General features: G+C 50.4%; 2 protein-coding genes across 5 annotated transcripts in view; one reads left to right on the forward strand and one right to left on the reverse strand.

The window, feature by feature from the left end:
• The window catches only part of CDON (cell adhesion associated, oncogene regulated), a 103,642-nt gene extending 97,735 nt beyond the window's left edge, over nucleotides 1–5,907 (forward strand). For 3 of the 4 annotated variants that reach the window (XM_017523614.2, XM_037736303.1, XM_017523616.2), the window contains 2 exons: nucleotides 786–1,129; nucleotides 1,653–2,272. In XM_017523614.2, coding sequence (XP_017379103.1) covers nucleotides 786–1,129; nucleotides 1,653–1,816 — 508 coding nt within the window. In that variant the 3' untranslated portion in view covers nucleotides 1,817–2,272. Of the gene's footprint in view, nucleotides 1–785; nucleotides 1,130–1,652 lie in introns of all 4 variants that reach the window. The other variant, XM_017523624.1, reaches the window with a different exon arrangement.
• A 38-nt stretch (nucleotides 5,908–5,945) lies between these two features.
• Nucleotides 5,946–16,483, reverse strand: VSIG10L2 (V-set and immunoglobulin domain containing 10 like 2). The gene is made up of 12 exons (XM_037736306.1): nucleotides 16,402–16,483; nucleotides 14,697–15,047; nucleotides 14,109–14,384; nucleotides 12,401–12,676; nucleotides 11,551–11,799; nucleotides 10,643–10,903; nucleotides 9,030–9,320; nucleotides 8,340–8,636; nucleotides 7,552–7,674; nucleotides 7,220–7,244; nucleotides 7,063–7,115; nucleotides 5,946–6,910 (listed from the first exon to the last, which is right to left on the reverse strand). Exons 1-12 carry the CDS (start codon nucleotides 16,481–16,483, stop codon nucleotides 6,813–6,815), a joined length of 2,382 nt encoding a protein of 793 aa, XP_037592234.1. The 3' UTR covers nucleotides 5,946–6,812.
• Between the last annotated feature and the right edge of the window lie 6,358 nt (nucleotides 16,484–22,841).

Below are 22,841 nucleotides of genomic sequence, written 5' to 3' on the forward strand. Positions count from 1 at the left end.
AAAAAAAAAAAAAAAAAAAGAGTCTACCCTTGAAATAAAATGTGTGTGATTTATGAGTTTATGGAGTTTTGCCTGAACGCATTATCCAATAGTGGGGCAAGGATGCAAGCAGAAGCTATCAGAGGACTGACTTTGATGCCAACAGAGCAACCAGAAAATCAAAAGGATAATCCAGATTAAAAAATTACTACATATGTGAAGAAACAGGAAAATGTGATCATTACTTAAGGGAAAAAGAAATCAATAGAAACAGACTCTGAGATGATCCAGATGTCACAATTAGCAGATAATGACTTTAAGCAGCCATTATAAATATGTTTAAGGACTTAAAGGAAGGTATATACAAAGCAGTGTGTTTTTGGTTAACCTTCATAAGGTCATTTCTTTCATGTGGCCATATGTTTCTTAGCTTTCTCCTCTCATCTTTTATTCCCTCATTCTTTCCAGTAGCTAATGGCCGTTTCCTTCTGGGTGCTACTTTGGGAGCCAGTTAGTAATGAAATAGATGACTTTTGACAGTGGACTAAGACAAAGGAAGTCTTTAGGACATCATATAAGGGTTCTTTCTTAAGTAGTTTGCCTTTTGATGTATTCTCCTGTTGTATGGCACTTCCATTATAATTTTCAAATTCTTGATATTTCAGATCATAGTGAATCATTTAGTTGCTTTTAAGCATCAGCCTTTCTTAAGAGTCTGTGAATACAGAATACCAAATGATATTTCAAAATAGGCTTATTTTAGTTATTGATTCCTCTAGATACAATTCTGTTTCTTTACTCTGCAGGTGTTTCACCAAAACCAACAGCACTTTCAGCAACAGCCCTCTTCCTGTGGTCCCTGTGGTAGCACCTTATCCTCAGGGTGGCTTGGAAATGAAGCCTCTCAGTCACATGAAGATGCCTGTATGCCTGGCTTCCACAGTCCCTGATTGTGTCCAGTTGCCTGAGGAGGGCGTCAAGGACAACGTAGAACCAGTCCCTACTCAGCATACTTGCTGTCAGGACAATGTAAATGACGTCAGCTCTGATCGCGCAGAAGATCCAGCAGAGTTCAGCAGAGGTCAGGGAGGCATGATCAACCTTAGGTTTCCAGATTGTCTTCAGTTAGCTAAAAGCTATGTATGGGAAGGTGATGCTTTCAAAGTTTCCCCTCTATGATTAGTTTACATATTCCTTGGGAGACTGGGTGGGATGCTGGGTACTTTAAGAAAAGATAAGACTCAAAGGATTCTTTGAAATTCTGGTATTACTCATGTTCTTCATCTCAGGCTGTCAATCCCATCACAATTTGGAAAATATATTTGGAAATAGGCTTTGATTTCATTTGTAGGGTGACAGAAGACTTGCTGGAACAATGCATTTTGTGAACATGAGCCCCTTTTTCATTTGAGTTGGTTCTGGAGTTGTAACCTTTCTTTCAGGTGGTTATTTTAGGGCCTTTAAGGGGTTGTTTTAATCCTCAGATGAATTGTATAGCTATTCATGAGAGCTCAACTTTATTTTAAACCTTCTATCTCCCTCAAATTCAAACCAAACACAACCAGATTCTACTTATGCTCATTTTTCTTTCTTCATTGCTCAAGTTTTTAGACTGCTTTGTAAAAATCAGCCTTTATCATTTCATAATGCTCCCAAACCTTCCTGTGTTTCAGGAGACAGCTGTGCCCATTCAGAAACAGAGAACAACATTGTAAGTTGGAACCGTCTTATTTTGCCACCTGTCTCAGAGGACTGTGCTGAAAAGACAACATGGTCTCCGCCTGGCATTCCTTTAGACAGCCCGACGGAGGTCCTTCAGCAGCCCCAGGAAACCTGAGGATGTGCAAACAACCAGCCATGTTCCGACTTCAAGCCAGTAACTGCGCAAAACAGGCCTGGGAGGGAACTGAGTGAAGGACCTTAATTCAAATCAGAGAAAATCATTATTTATTTTTTTGTAGTAGTAATGTCATATGAATGTATCTTAAAATGTGTGCCCTTTTATATTATTTATGCCTAAATGTTTTCTTCCCTATTCCTTCCTCTCCCTCAGTAGGAAACAACCTTGTTTTGCATAGTATTCAGTCACCTGGAGGGCAGAGGGGTCCTTCCCTGTTTTCTAACTGCTATAGTGCAGCAAGAGCTCCTCATGCAAAAGATCCCATCTCTTGGCTGCTTCAGCTAGGAGGGAATGCAGGGGCCAATTGGAGGTTGCCACCAGCCAGGTTTTCAGGTGGAAAATGATCTTTCAATAGTGTACTCTCAGACCTTTTTTTTTTTTTTTTTGAGATAGACTCTTGCTCTTGCTCTGTCACCCATGCTAGAGTGCAGTGGCGCAATCTTGGCTCACTGCAACCTCCACCTCCCGGTTCAAGCAATTCTCCTGCCTCAGCCTCCCAAGTAGCTGGGATTACAGGCACCAGTCACCACACCCAGCTAATTTTTTTGTATTTTTAGTAGAGCCGGGGTTTTACCTTGTTGGCCAGGCTGGTTTTGAATTCCTGACCTCAAGTGATCTGCCCCCCTCAGCCTCCCAAAGTGTTAGGATTACAGGCGTGAGCCACCTGCCCGGCCTGTATTCTCAGACTTTCTGAGAACACTTTGAAATCAACCGTAGGTGTGACCCATGTTTATAATAGCAGACCTGGCTGACGAATTTTAGAAGAGTGCCTTCCACAAAAGTGGTAATGTGACCTGTTGACTTTCTCTCTATCTGCATGTGGGCACAAGTGATGTTTAGTTTGCTTGGCACTAGTCATAGCAGTGCTGTGGACACGGTGAACTGTAAGATCTCATCGAATTATGGCAGTATGCAGAAAAGGAACCAAGGCCAGAGAGACAAATAATGCCTAATGTCCCACTGCTTTAAAATTATATTAATTTATAAAATGGCGAGGATGGAGCTCTTTCTGTCTGTTTCTAAGAGTAGGAACAAAATAAGACATTAAGTGGTGGCTTGAAGAGAAAGACACATTTTCAGAAGAAATAAAAGGGGAGGGCTGCAGGGAGCCTGCCTTGGTGGGAGCTCTCCAGTCTGTTGGATTAGCATAGGAGCATGCTCATGGTGCCACGATGCTGAAACTAGTCATCCCCCACTTCCAACACGGGCAGCAGCCTGCAGGTATGAGTGTTGAAAAAGACTTACTCTGGAAGAAAAAAGTATTTTTCTGAAATTTCCTGATGTCTCTTTCGGAATGTCACCCTTGTAAACAGGCACCTAAAGCGCTGGTCAGCAGAGCTCCTGACCACAGCTGACTCTGCATGACAAGGACATTTGCAGCTGCCTTTGGAAGGCTCTTCACATTAAAAAGCAATAATTATATAAGCGTGTTTCATAGCTTGAGTCAAGCTTTCAAGGACCACTGCTCCCTTTTGCATTATGCATCCCTTTGGGGAAAGAAACAGAAAATTATTCTCTTTATATAGAGTCAAGCAATTCCAGCAGAAGTGAAGAAGTGTTACAGTTTCCCAGAAATTGCAGTGGAATAGAATATAATCCTATGTTAACCAACTTTCTATATAAATACATCAGTATTCCCTTACATATGTCTGTATATTTTACAATAGAAACTGTTGGTGAAAATGTGCTTGCTTAAGCTGGGTCACTATGCAAGAGTTACTTCCAGTAGAATGTAGTGAATATAATTCCACAGTCGGATATCAGCGATGCTGTAGACCCAAGTTCTGCATTCCAGATGTCCGTGCCTGTAGTATACTGGATTTATTCTTCATGTTACTTGGATCCAATTAGCTCTGGAGGGGGATAGCTGCATCCCTTATTTCTGTGACTAGCAAGGACAAAGTCCTAACACACAGAATATGAAAACATGCCCTGTGTTAGCCAATCAAGTTACAGCAATGCTGTCAGAAAGGGAGTTTTAGAAGACTGGGGAGTAAATGTCCATAGACATTGTGATTCAGGAAACAGGTGTATTAGCATGAGCCTTAGGTCATGAACTGCTTTTAAAGATGGAGTTTGAATGTGGGATCTGTCCATGAGGAAGAGAAAATGGCTTTACCTTTAGGACAGTCTCATTGTGGACTGCTTTATTTATGTTGTTAGTAACGCTGTTTTAAGTGTTCTTTTTATTATATTTTATTTATAAAAAATGCCTTTATATATTGAAATATATATATATATATATATACACACACATACACATATATATATATACACATATATATATGTGTATAATTGCCTTTATGTTTAGGAGGTATGAGTTCTCCCTAAGCGTGAGTTGGCTCTGAACTTTTATGCCCTGCACAGGCACCCAAACAGTCCTACCTAATGTCACTTCGCCAGGAACTGAGAGGACATGGTACAGTGTGGGAGATGGCACTAACACGTGTTGAATAACTACTGTGTACCAGGCACTGTGCTCGGTGCCTGTTACTGTTAACTCATTTAATCCTCACAATTAATCTGCAAAGTTGGTATTAAAATCCCCAAGTCACACGGTGAGCCATGGGGCCTGAATCTGCACCCAGTTTATCTGGAGCCATAATCTGGGCTCCTCCCATTTTTCCATACTGCTTTCCAAAAGCATTGTGGTTCACTCCTTGGATGGAGCCAGTCCCATTCCATATGCTGTGATCTGCCCGTGCCATGGAATTCCTCCAAGGCTGCAACTCTGCAGCCAGAGAGGCTTCCCTCTGGCCTCCACGGGCAGAGCTCTGCTTATGACTTCATCTTCCAGGAGTCCACATTTCTCCCCTTGATGCCCCCTGTCTGTCATCCCCACCTGGAAATTTGATCTTGACTACACTCAGTGATCATGCATGAAATTGGTCAAGCCTCTTTATGTTCCTTCTCATCCAGAATTCTGTGATTGTTTTAGCACTAAACTGCCCCACGCCCACTGTATCATTTCACTGTCTCCTTTTAATGCTTTTCTTTCAGGTATGCACTGACAGTCTGGTGACAGGTGCTGCCAGGGTGCAAGTTAAATTGCAATGTTCTAAACCTTTTGAAGTGTTCTTAGCAAAAGCCTTTCTTGCTGGGTTTTGTTTTTGTCCAATGAGTCTGTGACAACCAGTGCATCCATCTTTGGCTGATCATGCCACAGATCTCATTCCAGCCACAGTACTGCCAAGAAGTTAAGCTTATAATGGAATTTCACCTGTGTCGCTCTCTTTTAAAGTAATGACTTTGAGATGCATGCTTTGTATCATATTGAAAAGTATGTTTTATTTTCCTTAAAATTGTAATATTATGTGTGAAACTGTACATATTTTAAATGATGTAGCTTTGGCAGGTTTTATTTGGTTGATATGATTTTATATTAAAAGACAACGCTGCTTTCATATAGCCTAGCCCCTGAAGGTGGGGATACTCCCTGTTTGTACAACGCTGCTTATAGTTTGTGATTGGGGTGGGTGAATGTCTTCCTCTGACATTCTTTGGAACCTCCACCCCTGTCCTTCATGGAAAATCCCCTGTGCACACCCCTTCTGTTATGACTGCAGAGATTGAGGCTCTGAAGGAGCAGGATCTTGGGCAAGTGTTTTATGGGAGGTTGAGAGCATACCTGAGCCTGGGGGGCTGTGTGGAGACAGGCCATCCCCTCGGGGCAACTTTGCATTTCTTTGGAAGGAAGGGAGGTGTGTAGGAGAGGAGCTTGGGAGGATGAGGAGGAGCGCTCCCTTCTCACACGCTATTTTTACCATTAACCTAGGGCTACCTTTTTATGAACTCCAGGGTAGAAATTTAGCCTCCTTTTCAAAAAGTTTTGTTTTACTGTGCTAAGGAAATACACATCTCTAGGCTTCTGTGAACAAAAAACCAACAAAGTCCTCTGCATCGGATATGGCCTTTTTGTATTATATTTCCCATATTTAAGTAGCCTTCCTTCAACCCTAGCCCCAGTCCTGAGAGCTTTGAGGGTTGCCGAAACCCCTTATCTAATAAAGTCTAACTCTGTGAGAACCGCAGAATCTTATTAAGTTTCTCAATTTTCTGTCTCGTTTGAGGCGCCACTTTCCTTGTGCCGGCGGGCCACCCGTTGACTTTCTTGGAGTTTCTTCTCGTCTGTGTCTCCTGCAGAGGCGGCTTAGAGTCCCAAGTCTTCAGTTCAACAAGCATTCATTTGTGTTTCCACCCAGATTTCGGACACACACACAGACACACACACACACACACACTTGAAGCTAGTGAGTCATGCTGGCAGCTGACAGTGTGACTCTGGAATAGCCCCGGGGCTCTGTGGGCCAGCTCCCCCAGCATGGGGGCGGGAAGCCGCATCTGCAATTCCTCCTCTCCAGTCTTGGGGGCTGGGACTTCTGGAGTCAGACCACTGCAGCGTCAGTGATGTTTCTAAGCTATGGTTGAGCAAATGAACACGCACCTACACACCTTGCTTCTTTCCACTAGCCAGACCTGGGACCCAGCAATCGGCTGCTCTCTGTGGGAGTTGCAATGGAAAGCCGTCTATTAGTGTGGCATCAGCTATGATTTATTTAGGAATTGCTCCATCCACAGACTTTTTTCTGGAAGCAGCTGGTTTGCTCATACTTCTCTAGCACCAGAAACGGTCCCCAGTACCATGGCTTTCACTTGCCCTCAGACACCCAGTGATCCTTCTCTCCCAGCTGTGGGTCCTCCTCCTTGTCCTGCCACCTCTGTTGGCCACCACAGGTTGGGCCAGGGCTTCTCTTGTAACTGTGTCACTTAGGGGCACTGCAGCTGGGCCCTGCACTGGTCATAAGACTGGGTATTAACTGAAGTGGTAGTTGGTGTCTTAGCTACCTTGGTTTCACAACAAAGTCTGACAGAAGGGCTCTTCCCAAATCCCACCTGGCCTCCCTAAGCCTCCTTGCCTCTCCCTCTTTGGGCCTCATGGTGTTGCAGTCACGGTGATGGTGACATTCACTGGTGCATCTGTGGTTTCTTGTGCAGGATCCAAACCTGGGGTGGTGGTTGGTGTTTCAAGGCCTACAAAAAGCAGATGTGGGCAAAGAACAGAGAGATGCCTTGGGAGTGTCCAAATGTTCCCAGAGCTTAGCAGAGAGCAAGCGTCACACTCAGCGTTCAGCACTGGTCTCCTTGCACATGAGCTGTCTTTTTCCAGATAAAGTCGTGCTTACCTGCCTGTGCCTCACCGTCTTCTCTTGAACCCCTCTGTTGGTGCCTTTGCTCCCTGAGGGTGAAGTGGGAGAGTAAAGTTAGTGGCAACTCACTTCCCTTCCCTTTCCAACTGGAGGAAAGCCCTGGGCCCTAGGATGACTGGGGTTCCACACTCACATGGGAACAAGCAGTTGACCAAGGCCTGTAGGAAGGAAAAGAAAAGGAGCATTACTTGGCCTTCCCAGCAGAGATCCCAGGAGAACGGCCCTCTCCTTCCCAGTGGGCTCTGTACTAGGGCCTCAGGAACCCAGAAGGGGATGACCCCAGGTGCCTGGGTTGGGGGTTAGGGGTTGGAGCCCTGAATGGCAACATCTAGCACTGGAAAGAGGGTGAGAATTAAGGAAGAGCCTCGATTCTTCACCCCCGGGAGTGCTGCATCTCCCCTTTGGATAGGTCAGAGCCAGGCCCCTGTGTGGTCAAGCGGCCCCTCCCTTCCAATTCCCACTCACGAGGGAAAGTCTCCGGGTGCCGGGCAGCATACTGGAACACCAGTAGAGAGGCCACCGTGGCCACCACCATTCCGGTGCCTGCTGCACCCAACACCGCTGGATAGGCACTGAAGGGGGGGTCCGCTAGGAGGGGAGAGCACAGGTTACACGGTTTAGAGCCACTGCAGAACCTGGACCACAGTGGCTTGTAGAGAATCTCTAGGGTTCTGGAGAAGCGGTGCCCTGCTCATCCAGTTTCCCCTGCAGCTGACATGGGAGACCCAGAGAACCCAAAGATCAGGTTTCTCTCAAAGAAGGTGGCGCTCTGTCTGCCTAGTGCTCTGGGTTTGACTCCCCAGCCAAACCCCATTTCTGGTACAGAAGACAAGAGGCTGGTTATCTTGGTGGCCTGGGGCTGAAGGGAAGTATGCCATAAAAGAAGGAATTCCCAGGGTGGAGACAGGGTGGCAGGAAGCTGAGAGCCTGCCTGTAGCCCTGGAGGGGAGACTGAGGCACAGAGTGGGCTCCTGTTCTTAGTCACCAGCACCTCCTCCTTCCTCTCTATTCTGATCACATGAATTAGGGTTCCTAACCCTGAGCCTGGAGCCTCCCAAGCCCTGCAGGGAGGGATGGGAAAGAGCAATGGAGATTATCTGAGAGGAGAGTGGAGAAGGACAGGCTGGGGATGGGAGAATTCAGTAGGAAGGGAGCAGAGGAACAGAGGAGGGGATGCCCTGTGAAGAGGAGGATGAACCAGGGGCCAGTACTTTGGAGAAAAGGTGAGTCCCTCCCTGGTGCTAGCCTGGCACCTGGTATCTTCACCTCAGAGGGATGTCCTGCAGTGTGGTGATTCAGAGCCAGGATGCGGAAGGCATAAAGGACCCCAGGGTCCAAGCCTCCCAGCCGCCGGCCTCGGCTCTCCGGCTCGATGTCACTAGCTGCTATCTCCCATGCCCCAGCTCCTGGGCCCAGGGCACTGGCCTTCCGCTGCACCAGGAAGCCCGTCAGGTTCCCAGGGCCTGCGATGGCCCATTGAAGCTGCACCTCCCTCCGGTGCCTCCCATAGGTCAGGCGTCTGATGGTGACGTTGGGAGGAGCTGGATATCCTGGGTGAGGGTGGGGACACAAAGGGGCACTGTATACCTACAAGCACATGTGCTTGTCCCCTCAGATTTGCTCCTGTTGAAAGGCAGCCTGGCAGTGTGGAAAAGGCACTGGATTTGCTCTGTAGACCTGAGAAGCTGTCTTGTCCCATCAGTTTTCTCTATAAAATGAAAGGGAGGCGATCCTGCCTGCATGGAGTACTATTGGCCTGTTTTGAGGCGTGCACCAGATTCATGCACACGTTGCCCATCTAGCGCTTGAGTCCTGCCTATGCCCAATCTCAAGCTTCCACATTTTGGAGCAGGGAATTCCTGTGCTTTTCCACTTAAAGCACTCTGTGGCTGCTGGTCTCCCAGCCCCCACCTCACCACACACGCACTTCTCCCCTCACTCACTCAGGACCTCCAGCAGCACGCCCCGACTGCTGTTGCCCACGGCGTTGCGGGCCACGCATTGGTAGGTGCCCCTGTGGCGTGTCGGGTCAGCATCGCGGATGCCCAGACGCAGCTGGGTATGCTCAGGGTGCAGCACGAATCCCAAAGTGCCCGGCTCCACCTGCTGTTGCTGAGGTCCCAGCCAGAGGAGCTGGGCAGGTGGTATGCCCTGCCGGAGAGAGCACTCCAGCCAGGCCTCTCCCCCCTCAAACACTGACACCCGGGGCTCAGCCACGTCCAACTGCGGGGCTTCTGCGGGAACAGAGAGGATGAGGCTGGAGCAGGTCCCCTGTCTCTGGCTAGTGGGAGGGCTTGGGGGCAAGGTGCTGGCCAGCAGTGGAAGGGATGGAGAGGAGATGGAGCGGGAGTGCTGCGGAGCTGACAGTGAAGCTTGTCTGGGGCCAGTCTGCCTTCTCTTCAGGTTCCCATTCAATGCCAAGTTCCTGTCACAGTGTGCCCCAGGGTTTGCTGATATATGATAAAATCAGCAGTGTTTCTCCCTGCTCCTTCCCTGCCCCACCCTAGACTCAGCTCCTGCAGGCAGGTGCCCTGCCTTACTCTTCTCTGCATGAACCACCCCCTTGCAGCACCTGGCCTCCCTCCCCCTGGTAGCCTCCCACCTCCTGGCTGGCTCCAGGCCTAGTGCTGGGCCCATAGCAGGTGCTCAGATTTTATGGACTGACTTATTAAAGACCCAGGCTCTCAGGTGTCAATGAATCTCATTCAATGGAATTTCCGGTCCTGAGACTGAGTAATAGGGAAGGAAATATGTGGGGTTGAGGCCTCCTTAGAGCCCTGAGAACATGCTAGTCACCAAGCCTTTGGAGACCAAGAGGTAAACTGTTCTGTGAGAACCGTCGTACGTGACATCTTCTCTGTTTGCTTTTCTCACTTTTTCTTTTTTTTACTTTGATATTTAATTCTTTTTTCCTGGTTGCAGTAAATAGATTGGAAGAGCCAGATGAAGACAAGGAGGAACCAGACAAAAAAAAAATGGAGTAAGAGAGGTAGAGAGAGACCTGACTTCTGAAACATTAATGCAAATCAAGAATAGAATCGGGCACCTCTCTTATGCAAATCCATGTAAGTGAACAATCCAATATTGCAGTGACCAGCCACTTCAATATGAGCACCTAAGACATGGCCAATCCACATTGAGATGTGCAATAATTATAAATATACCAGATTTTAAAGACAAGATAAAAAAGAATGTAAAATATCTCATTAAAATTTTTTATTATTACATGTTGAAATAACATTGGATATATTGAGTTAACTAAAGTGTTTCACTTGTTTCTTTTTTTTTTAAATGTGGCTGCTAGAATAATTTAAATCATATCTATGGCTCACATTGTATTTTTATTGCACAACTCTGACCTAGCCTGGCCCCCTCATTTAATGGATCAAAGAAAACTTGAGTCCTTGGGAGCTCAGCTCCTACCTCCTAGCTTCCCTGTCCACACTGACTCCCTTTCCATGCCAGCACAGCCAGCCCACAAGATCACTTTATCCTGGTTCCAAAGGGTTGCTCCTCCTGTCCCAGCCCCAGAACAAACTCGCTAGCCCCTACTCACCCAGCCGGAGGTGGCAGTGGGGATCAGGGGTCCTGAGCAGGTGAGTGCCCCGGCAGGTGAACTCTCGGCCAGCCAGATCTTCCTGGGCCTGCAGGAGGTGAACAGCCATCGAGGAGCTGCTGCCGCCCAGGGGTTGCTGCTGTTCATCAAGCCAGCCCAGCGTGGCGGGGGGCTCGCCGCCAGGCCACTCACAACTCAGCATGATGAACTGGTCCCCCATAGTGGCTGTGCTCCAGCAGGCTGGCCTCCCGAGAGGCTCCCCTGGAAGGAATGATGGCTCCACATGGCGCCGTGGAAGGAGGAAGGGCTTGGCAGTTCCACCCTATCCCCCCTCCTTCATTTCTTCCTTCACTCCCTCCTTCCTCCATTACTTTGTCACTCATTCATACACTCATCATTTATTGATGGCTGATCATGTGTCAGGGAAATGGTGGGAACAGACACTAAACAATTATGATTTGATGTGTGCTAGAATATAGACAGGCAAACTCTCTGGGGCTTCTGGAAAGAGGACAGGATGACATCTGAACTCTGTCTTGGCTGATGGCTGGGAGTTTCTCTCTGGGCACTTGGTGGAGAGAATGCTGAAGGCAAATTTCAAGCCCAGCGAGTGACAGAGCAGCAGAAGTGCATGTAAGGCAGTGAGAGCCTGCTGACCCTGCGGGCAAGGACAGTGGGGAGATGTCAGGGCTTCAAGCCTGAAGTGAGGAGGACAGAGCACAGTGTGGATGGGAAAGTTGGGAGACGCACTGAGCGCTGAGCGCCACCCAATTCCTTGTTACATGGCATATTTTGGAGCCTGTGGGTCTGGAGCACCACCCACATCCCAGGCCCCCTGGCTCTCCCCTGACCTCTACCCACACTCTGCCTGGAATGTCAGAGCCCTGGGATTTCCTGTGTCCACTCACAGAGCGTGACTGTGCAGAGGGCAGATGGTGCCAGGGCTGGGTGCTGGCCAGTACAGGTGAAGACAGTGCCACTGGGGAGCTGGGTGGCTGCATGACTCCAGGTGACATTGCTGGGGGCAGTAGGGCCAGGTCCCTGGGGCCCTTCCCACTGCAGCTGGGCAGGTGGAAGCCCCCCAGGCCAGGCACAGAGCAGAGTCACAGCCTCAGGGCTGGGAAGCACTGCACAGGAGGGCTGCCCCTCAGGGGGATCTGGATGGGGAAGTGGGTGAGGCAGGGCTGGAACAGACTCCACTGCCAGTGCCCTGCAGCCCCCAGGCCCAGGCAGGGGAGTCTGGAGGCCTGGGGAGTCAGTGGGTAGGGGAGGAGGGAGAAGTGGGTGAGGGGGAAAGACTGAGTCTCTCTGAGGGGCTGGTGAGGAACAGGCTGAGCTCTCAGGTCAAGGGCAGGAGGTTATGGGGTGTACAGGAGTTTGGGAGTCCCCAGGGAATCCCAGAGGCCCCTTGGAAGGCCCTGTTTTCCATTCTCTTCTTTGCCCCTAGGAACCCAGGAGCCACACCTTGCCTCACTGCCATCGCCCTTCTCTGTGCCTCAGTTCAGTCTGCAGGGCCGTGGGAATAATCACTTTGTGGTGGGGGCTATGCAGTGTCAGTAGCTTCCCCCTCTCCCTTCCCCTTCCCACAGTTTTCTTATGCCCTCCAACTCCACTTGGTTTGGAGACATCCCTCCAGCAAGAGCAACTTAGACACACCTCTCCATAGGGCGGCTGGATCTGCCAGAGAACAGGCCACAGAGACTCCAGCGTGGTTCGCCCCCAGGCCAGGGCTGGGTGTCACCCGACCCCCATACTCACAGTAGATGGTGAGCTGAACAGTAGTCTGGGTGCGGGTGTCCAGGTAGCTGTTGCGGGCCAGGCAGGTGTACAGGCCCGTGTGGGCACGGCCAGCTCTGTTGATGACGTAGGTAGGCCCCGTGTGGACTTGTGTGTGGTCACGGAGCCACACATAGTGACTAGGAGGGTTGGAGGCAGCCAGGCAGCTCAAGGTCACCTCTTCCTTCTCACTGGCCCAGAAGCCCTCCTCCGTGAGTCCCAGTGGCTCCACAGAGATCACAGGCTTGTCAGGACCATCTGGAGAGCAAGGAAGGCCCATTACACCTCCCCAACTTCATTCATTAATTCATGCACATGTTCATCTCTGAATGTATGCATGCATCAAGCTTATAGGCATGTAGTATGCACCATCCCGTGTCCACCCTGAGGCTAGGCCCTCCAGAAGCTCAGAGTCCAGGGGCCGTGGGCACAGTCCAGGGTACGCAGGGCTTGTGTGTGGAAGTGAGCGCCCTGGACTGTGGGGGCTTCCCCGAGGGACTGCTGAGTTGGGCCAAGGTGGGGCAGAAAAGAGGTGGGGGGCAATGCTCCCCATATGCCTGAGACGGAGGGCTTTTGGGAGCAGACGTGCGGCCACTGTAGACTGCAGAAGTAAGACACCAAAGTGGGACGACGCCCTGAGCGCGATCCCTCCTTTCACTTCCTTAGACTCCAGCTTCCCCTCTCTCCTGCATTCCAAGCTTAGGGTCACCATCTTTGAAGCTCTCCCTGACTCCCAAAGAGTTCTGATTCTCTGCCGAATTCCAGTCTGCTCCTGCCTCTCTCCCAAGAACTCTCCTGCTCTCCTGCCTCCTCAGCAGTCCTCAGTTCACAGTTTCCACAAACCACCACCGTGGAGACAGACAAATAGGACACCATTCATCCTTGCTCCTTAAAATGTCTAAGGCCAGCACTGTCCAATCGGCAGATGCCAGCCATAGACTTTTTTAATGTTTTCTAGTAGCCAAATCTTAAAAAGTAAAAATGACCAAACCCAATCAAGCAAAAAACAAAAACCATCAATTGGTTTTTACTTTAAGGATATGTTATATTTAACCAAATAGATCCAGAATGTTATTTTAATATATAATCAATGTAAAAGTTACTGATGAGATATTTTACATTCTTTCTTTCAAACTAAATCCTCAAAATCAAATGTGCCTTCCATGCCTACAGCACAGCTCAGTTTGGACTGGCTCCATCTCAAGTGACTGAAGATACACATGTGTGGCTGCCATATGGGACAGCAAGCTCCAGGCCACCCTGGTTTTCATCTTCCACCCGGGGCTCCTGATTTCTGACTTCAGGCCTGCTGCCCTCTCCTCCCACTGTGGCCCTATACCCTGTCTCCTCGGGCTCCGTTGGTTTCTGAGAGCCCTCCAGGCTCAACCTAAAGGCAGACTTTCCAGGCCACCTGTGAAATCCTGGGTGAAATTGTAAGCATGAATGTATGCATGTTTTCCTGGAAAGGGGTGTCCGTGACCTTAAAAAGGCTAACATCCTGGAACTAGAGTTGCACTGGGCAACAGGGGCATAGCACCCTGTTACTCTTCCCTGCTGGAGGAGTCTTTTAGAGGGTGGGGCACTCCCGCAGTGGAGGGATTTGGGGAGTTCTGAGGTGTGGCAGGCCGAATATGGATGGGGAGATGGGTGTCAGCCCTGACAGCAACCCCCCACCAACAGTCTGACTTACAGATGACGTCCAGGAAGGCCCCTTCACTGCTTAGCCTGTTCACGGAGTTGCGAGCGCTGCACATGTACCAGCCCAGGTGTGTCCGGTTGACAGGGTCCAGATGGAATAGTGGCTCTGTGACCCCGACCAGGGCCTCTCCAAGGCCTCGGGATGCCCGATGCTGCCAGGCAAAGGTCACAGGCTCTGTGCCCTCCCGCACTGCACACGTGGCCACCACAGAGGCTCCCTCCACCGGAGACGGGTTACTCAGTCGCACTTGAGGCTTGGACACCGGCACTGGCCAGAGGAGGGAGAGCCCAATGTGTTATTACAGACCCAGGCCGTGCCCAGCTGTGTCCAGCGCCCCCACCCCTGCTGGCTGGGGACTCACCTGCCCAAACACCCTGAGCATCCCTTCCTTATCACCCCAGCATTTTTCAGTCTCTGGAGTGGGACACCCTTTAAAACCCAGGCTCCCCCATAAACACACACACACACACACACACACACACACACACACACACACGTACACACAGAGAATGGGCAGCACACATGCAGAGAAATCCAAAGCAGCCCGAGGACCAACTGCAGCCCAGGCCAGGCCCTCACCAAGCACAGCCAGCATAAGGTGGGAGTAGGTGGTGTGGAGCTGGCCGCTGGCCACGTGCAGAACCTGGCACAGGAAGTGGCCACGGGCGCCCTCGCGAAGCTCCCCCAGCACCAGGCTGCTGTTCCTGAGACTCACGACTCCCAGAGCTGAGGCTACGGCCTCCACCTTGGACATGGCTCCATCCGTGATGGCCACTGGCCGGGGAACCAGGGAGCCCAGGGGGATGAAGCTCCAGAGGACCAGCAGTGGGGCAGGCCCTGAGCTGCAGGCCAGCTCCACAGAGCCGCCTCGCACTCCCTGGACGGACACCACCTCCTCTGCAGGGGAGTCGGGGGTCGGGTGGGGCTGGCCTGGGGAGAGAAGGGGAACAGCAGGACTTCTGGGCTCTCCTGCACTCCCTGCCGTGCCTAGAGCCTCTCTTTTTGGTTCTGCAGTCCCAAGAAAACCAAGCAAGCTTCAGGAAGTTCACATAAAAGCATTTCTGGAATTGGTGGGCAAGAGACAGTTTCTTTGGGAGCCTCTGGGGTTTCCTGTTTGGATGCACTGAAGGAGGGGTTGACTGAAGTCAGAGAATGGACTGGAGCAGAGATCCCCACCCCTCATGAGTCGCCAGATCATTCAAAAGGCAGATTTGTGGGCATCGCCCCAGACTATCGAGTCAGACACCCCCAGTAATGGTGAGGGTGTCAGAGCCCAGGAATCCGTAATTGTAACAAGTGCCCCAAGATCAGTCTGATGATCAGTCCTATGATGATGGTAACCCTGGAGACCCTGGAGATGGTGACCTGCATGGCCACTGGCAGTCAGGGTCTGGAGTTCCCTGTGTAAGGATTCCAGGAGGGTCCCACTGCTCAATTCCCTGCTCCAGTCCCATTGCAGCAAGGGAAGAGGACACTGCCTGCATCAGCCCATCCAGCATTCATTCAACTAAGTACAGAGTACCAGGATCACAAGGACAAATGAGCCCCCCATCCCGGCTCTCATGGAGCTCCCAGTCTACCAGGGACCAGCCATTAAGTAGTTCTTGTGGAGTAAGTCACTCAACAGGTGTTCTTGGCTTAGGGCCCAGCCCTCAGTCCCAGCCTAAGCCCAAGTACCATGTTCCCCAATGTCCCCTTGCATGTGGCCAGGGTGGGGCTCATGCCATAAAGTGCTGAGGGCCTCAGCAAATTTGCATGAAAATAAGTGTCTAGAAGGACAGCCAAGCCATTGGAGTAATTCACACTAGCTTCCATTTCCTAAATGCTTCCTTCCTTCCAGGCCCTGGGCTCTTCACATGCACTGCCTCTCTGCTAAAAATATGTAACCCAGAAACCAATTTTTTCCAACCCCACAGACACTGCTTTGGCCCGAGATGCCAGCATCTCCCACCTGGATTACTGCAATGGTCTCCTGATTGCCCTCATCCCCCTCAAAACCAGGGAGCTTTCTGAAACCTAGGTATGAGCATGCCACTCGTAAGCTTACCACCTGACAGTGGCTCTCAAAGTGGCTTCAGCTTCTCAAGGTAAAGCAGAGTGCTTTCACCTACATGGCACATAGTGGTTGCTCAGCGCACACTAGTTAAATGCCTAGCCAATGAATGACTGAAGGACTTCATGGAATGGCTATGCAAGCGCAAAAGGAGAATCCCTAAGGAAGAGGCAGGAATAACGCCATGGGAGTGAGGAACGAAGCCCCTGGGGGGATCTGAGTATCACTTACCTGAGGCCCTCAGATGTAGAAGGCAGAGGTGTATCAGCAGCAGGAGGCTGACCGGTTGGTGCTGGGCCCTCTGACCCACCATGGCCCCATCTCCCTAGTGGCTGCCCACCTGAGGCTCCTGCCTGACTTGTGGGCCCCTTCTACTCAGAGCAGAGCCCAGCCTTGGGAGGATGGGGGTCTGGATCAGGTTGCCAACTTCAGCCCTGCCCATGCCTCCACCCCTGCTCTCCTGTTACTCTCAGTGCCTCGATGACTCGTGAATTATTTACCAGATGATTCACTCCATCCATAATGCAGAGCCGGGGAGGGCAGGATGTGGCTGGGGCAGACCCAGGGGAGAGGACCATGAGCTTCCTGTATTTTCATTTGAAGGGTATTGTAAAATGAGAGTCAGTGGACAGAGTTGAGAAAGTCCCCTAAACTCTTCTGGTCCAATCACTGGAGGCCCAACCGACGACTCCCGACCGCAGGGGCTGTGAGGTTCAAACACACCTTTCAGTGCAGCGGCAGGAGGAGCTGTGGAGTCAAACACACCTGGGTTGGTGATAAACTGAGAAGCGAGAAAGTTTCCCAGCCTCCCTGAGGTCTGGCTTCCTCACAGATAAGTGGGATAATAACACCTTCTTTGTTGTAAAGAGTATATTGTGAATATCAAATGACAAAACTTAAATTAGCATATGGGGGTTTTGGGGTGCTGAAATGTGCTATTTCTTGAATCAAGTGAGGGTTACAGTTCATCAAGCTGTACATTTATTTTTTATGTACTTTACAAATCTTTGATGTAATTGTTTGATATCGTTTGTACACATATGTGTTTGATATTCATGCCTGTTCATGCATATACTCATGAACACACACAGGTGAACAGTGCCTGGCGTGCAGTAGGTGCACCATCATGCTCCTAGTAGATTTGAAATATCAAGTCTGGACCTGGAGCTGGATGGGCCCCCAGCATTCCTGCTGTCCAGGGCTCTCTGAATTCTCCCTCTCTCTACCTCTTGGAGCATATCCTTTTCTCTAGCTGTCTCTGAATGACAGCCCGAGAGGGGGTCAGATTTTTCCATCCTCTGGTGGCAGGGTTAGAGGGAGGATGAGATTCCTGAACTCCAGCGAGAAGGGGGATCTGATGTCTGGTTTCAGGTTCTCCAAGGCTCAGCCAAGATAGGAGCTGTCGGAGTTGAATTCCAGGTGGCTCTTCCAGGGCCCAGAGATGTCACTGCGGCACTCTGGCTTCTCACTTGGCTGGGACAGTGGCTATACGGACAGACCCTATCCCACTCTCAATCCATGGCCAAGGCCCTTCCATGCCTTCCTCAGCGTCCTGAGTCCCCATTCCCTCCTAACTCAGCTATGGAGCACAATAGCAGGTGGTCAGTCCCTGAGAGGTTTGACTACTCCTGGTGGCCAGCCTATATGGGCCGCTCATTTTGATTCCCCTACTCCCCAAACTGGGAATGTCCTCAGAACTCCGTTAGATTTTCCTATGGAAATAAAGTGTGGGGATCCAGCACCACTCTTCACCTCAGGGTGGCCGGGCCCTGTCTCTGGAGAGAACAGGAGAATTCCAGCCCTGTGAATCGGGGGATCTTTGAAGGATCCTCTGAAGGCAGCAAGAGCGTGTGCTGATGCAGAGTTAGTCTACGCTGCTACGGGGCTTCCGTTATCAGCCCCTCAGCCTTTTCTCAGCTGGGGCATCAGGAACACGGAAGTCAGGGGGCAATGCTCCTCAGCCTGCTCTTTCTCCTTAGGAAGGGGACCCTAGATGGGAGAATCAGGTAGGGAAGGTATTAGTCAGGGGTCTCCAGAGAAAGAGAACCAAGAGGCTATATGAATATACAGAAAGGGAAGATCTGCCGTCCACAAGCTTGAGATCCAGGGAGAGCTGAGGTTGCACTTTGAGTCTGAAGGCAGGAAAAGACCACGGTTCCAGTTCAGGCAGTCAGGCAGGAGGAGTTCCACCTCACTCAGCCTTTTTGTTCTATTCAGGCCCTCGCCTGATTGGATGAGGCCCACTCATATTGGGGAGGGCCATGTTCTTTACTGATTCTATCAATTCAAATGTTCATCTCACCCCAGAACACCCTCCTGAAATACCCAGAGTGATGTTTGATGAAATATTTGGGTACCCCATGACCTAGCCAAGTTGATACACAAAACAGACCATCACAGAGGTGAAGCATATCCCCCGTCCTGTGCCCTGGCTGAGCCAGAACAGGAACCCCATGGATGAGCACAGCCCCCGTCTGGAAGAGGAGAGCTGTGTCTGGAATGGGAAAACAGGCCCAGGGCCCCTGTCTCTGCTGCCTCGGGAGCTGAGGGGCTAGGAGAGGCAAGGTGAGCTGGTTCCTTGCTTTGAGAGACAAGAAAGCTCAGTAGTGAGAACACACCTTTATCTCTTTATTATTGTGTGACCTAGGCATCTTAAATAACTTCTCTGAGCTTCAATTTCTTCCTTTATTTAATGGTTTTTCTGAAAAGAACACATGAGACTATGCACATATAGCTCCTGCTTATTAAGCTTACTTATACCCTTAACCAAAGAACGTAAACAGTGAATTGAACAAATGTTTCTTGAGCATCTAAGTTTAAGATACGGGATGGGGTCAGATTTTTCCATCCTTTGGTGGCAGCATTGGAGGCCTGGCAAGAGTTCCTCTCTTTCTCTCCTCCCCTCTTCCCAAGGAGCTTCAGCCAAGCTGAGGTCACCTGGAGCTGTGTTCTGCTCTGTGTGAGCTCAGTGCCTGGGCCCTGGGGCAGGTGAAGCTGTGGACTCCCAGGTCCTGGTGCCTGCTGCTCATCGTCTCTCCTGCTCAGGGCCTGTGCTCTCCACCCTCACTGGGGGGGCTCCATCTCCAGCCTCCCTGGGTCCCCAGGGCTCACATCAGCCTGGAGGGAAGGAAAGGCAACTGTGTGGACTAAGAGCTAGCCTGGGGTCCCTGGAGTGGCCTCCCAGCTGGACTCAGAAATGAGGGGGTTACAAGGAGGGACTCAGGACCAAGACTCCAGTAGTTTGAGGTGAAATTTTGTTCCAAAAGGGCTGATGCGACCTTCGTTTGCATGTAGGAAGCCCCTTTGCCACCTCCTAAAGAGAAGGCCCTGCAGCTCCTCCCAGGGGTAATGTCGGGCGGGGCTGCACGACCTTGGGTAAGGAACCCACACTGTCTCAATCTTGTGGCCATCATCTGTGAAATGAGAATACTAAAGCTCCATCTTCAAGTTATTGGACAAATGAGACACAACCACAAGTATTAAGCCTCATGCAAGCACCTAGCATGGCAGGTAGATACACTGAATCAACATAGCTCTCACCCTCCTTCTCTTTAAGTTGAACAAAAATCTGCTTTCCTGACACTTCTATCCTTGGGGAATTCTTTCATGGAAGTTTTGCAAAATTACTCAAATCTCACTTCCGAATGAAAGTCATTCACTGTTTGAAACTGTGTGTCCATCCCTTCTCTTCTCCACCTAAATAAATAATACTAGTTACCATTTGTTGTACACTTACACATACCAGGCATGGGTTAGGGTCCCCAACAACCCCACGAGAAAGGATTGCTATTCCTATCTTATGAATGGGCTCACATTCTCCCCGGTTTTCTCCCTGTGACTTGATTTCCTGTGCCCCAGATTGCTCCCCATCTGTGGACATTCTCTGGTTTGTCCCCGTCCACTCTAGGTCTGTGGCTCCCTCAGTCTGGCCAGGGGCCTGTGGAACTGCTGAGTCCCTTCTTTTCTGACAAGACTGCCCAAAGTCTTGCTCAGTTATTTACTGAGTTTCACGGATCCCCTAGCTAACATTTATCCTGTATCAGGGCATGTTGGCTGTACCGCTCCCTTGGAGCCTCTCGTGGCTCCTGAGGATGGCTGGGCACATCTGGCTGTCCTGAGCGGAAGCGGTGGCTCCCTGAGTCTGCCGTGTCTTTGGACGAGGCAGTGGTGTGGCTGGAACAAGCGCCAGGTGCCTGCTGCTGCCTCCTCTCCAGAACCCTCCGCTGTGCACAGGCAGCAGCTACACCAGACCGTGGGCACTTGGTAAACTCAGGGACAGATGACGCTTGTCTTGTACCACATCCCTGTGCCTCTGAGCCAACCTACAGGCCTCTCCTTTTGTGCTGTGGGTTTTAACCCAGCTCTCTGGCCCTGTGACCATTTTGAATCCTGATTCTGAAATCACAGGGCTTTGGAGCAGCAGCATGTGAAGGGACAGGGACAGCTGGGCTGGGGAGGGAAGCAGATGCTCCAGGAGCAAATGCCTTCTCCATGTGTGCTGTCGGGCCAGCCTGGCCCTCCGGGACCCCGGCAGTAGACCAGCCTAGGGCTGTTGAGGAAATGGGTTAGAGGCTCCGCCGGCAACGTGTCCCCGGCTGTGCTCGAGGCTGAGGAAGAGAGGGAAGGCAACAGGGACAGAGGACAGGCAGGGGTCACTGCCTAGTCACTTTGTAAACTGATCCTTAGAGACCAGAGAGGAAATGAAGGAGGCCCTGGATGGAGGGGTTGGGAACAGGAGGCGAACAGATCAGGAGAGGAAGGAAGAGGAGGCAGATGGAGACGGAGGCAGTGACAGTGAAGGGGGAGCACCTGTTGGGGCTGTGGAAAAGGAGGCCTAGTTTCTGGCAGCGACTTCATCTGGGAACTAACCCTCCTTCCATCTGCTTTCCATTCTTAGAGCCCTTTCTCAACCAGCCCTACCTGGGCACGTGGAGCAAAACACTCATGGCTTCTGTTTCCTGATTGGTTAAAAAAGTGATTGCAATGCCCACCCCGACACTGCTCAGGGTTGTAGTAAGAGCCGGATGGTGGATTAGCAGAAGGTGTAAGCCACTGTGCAGAGCTGGAGATGTGAAGAAAGAGGAGAGCTGGAATCATATCAGGGTTCAGACCTTGGCTCTGTTGCCCACTAGCTGAGTGACGATGAACAAGTTGCTCACCCACCTCAAGTCCTGGTTTTTCCTCTGTGAAATGGGACTAATTGTTTATTAGACAATATTAGAGGCCGGGCGCGTTGGCTCATGCTTGTAATCCCAGCACTTTGGGAGGCCGAGGCAGGCAGATCACTTGAGGTCAGGAGTGTGAGACCAGCCTGGCCAATATGGTGAAACCCTCTCTCTATTAGAAATTAAAAAATTAGCTGGGCATGTTCCTGTAGTCCCAGCTACTCGGGAGGCTGAGGCACGAGAATCGTTTGAACTCAGATGGTGGGGTTGTAGTGAGCTGAGATTGTGCCACTGTACTCCAGCGTGGGTGACAGAGCAAGACTCGGTCTCAAAAAAAAAAATTAGAAAATTAATTTTCTTACATGTGAGAATAGTTTTTGATTATGTAAGACAATGTTTCTGTTTTTCAATGAATACTAAAACATTCAGCAATGAGATGTCATGATGTCTTTAGCTTACCTTAAACTACTTCACAAAAATAGACCAGATGTTGCTTTTACCAGGTCTCTAGTCCCACATTGCCATGGGGATTCTTGCAGGGAAGAAGCTGTACCTGCTTGACACTGATGTTAACATCATCCTATTTTCACAAACGTTGTGTGAGGTGGCTGGGTGCAGTGGCTCACGCCTGTAATCCCAGCACTTTGGGAAGTCAAGGCAGGCAGATCATGAGATCAAGAGATGGAGACTATCCTGGCCAACATGGTGAAACCCCATCTCTACTAAAAATACAAAAATTAGTTGGGTGTGGTGGCACGCGCCTGTAGTCTCAGCTACTCAGGAGTCTGAGGCAGGAGAATTGCTTGAACCTGGGAGGCGGAGGTTGCAGTGAGCCAAGATTGCACCATGCACTCCAGCCTGGGTGCCTGGCGACGGAGCGAGACTCTGTCTCAAAAAAAAAAAGGTTGTGTGAGGTGTGCTGGGTGGTGGAAGGGGTGAGAAGGAGAAAGGAGCATGCCTTTGGGGACAGAGCAAGAGGAAGAGATTTCCTGAGTTTGGGGATCGGTCAGAGGTCACTAGGTACCTGGGGGAGGAAGAGCCTAAAGTCATCAGCCAGGACCCTAAAACGTACAGGACTAGAGAGCTATTGCTGACTGCACAGGCCTGCGAAAGAGTTGGACAACAAGCAGGCCAGCAACCACGATGGACCAGCAGTTAAAGGCCTTTCCCTGGTTTTGTCCCTCCTAAGTTTCTTAGTCAATTTGTGCAGCTATACTAGAATACCTGGGACTGGGTAATTTATAAGAATGTCATGCTTGTAATCCCAGCACTATGGGAAGCTGAGTGGGCAGATCACGAGGTCAGGAGATCGAGACCATCCTGGCTAACATGGTGAAACCCTGTCTCTACTAAAAATACAAAAAAATTAGCCGGGTGTGGTGGCATGCTACTTGGCAGGCTGAGGCAGGAGAATTGCTTGAACCCAGGAGGTGGAGATTGCAGTGAGCTGATGTTGTGCCACTGCACTCCAGCCTGGGCAACAGAGCAAGACTCCATCTCAAAAAA

The sequence above is a fragment of the Cebus imitator genome, unplaced genomic scaffold (assembly GCF_001604975.1).
Source record: "Cebus imitator isolate Cc_AM_T3 unplaced genomic scaffold, Cebus_imitator-1.0 Scaffold0, whole genome shotgun sequence".
NCBI lineage: Eukaryota > Metazoa > Chordata > Mammalia > Primates > Cebidae > Cebus > Cebus imitator.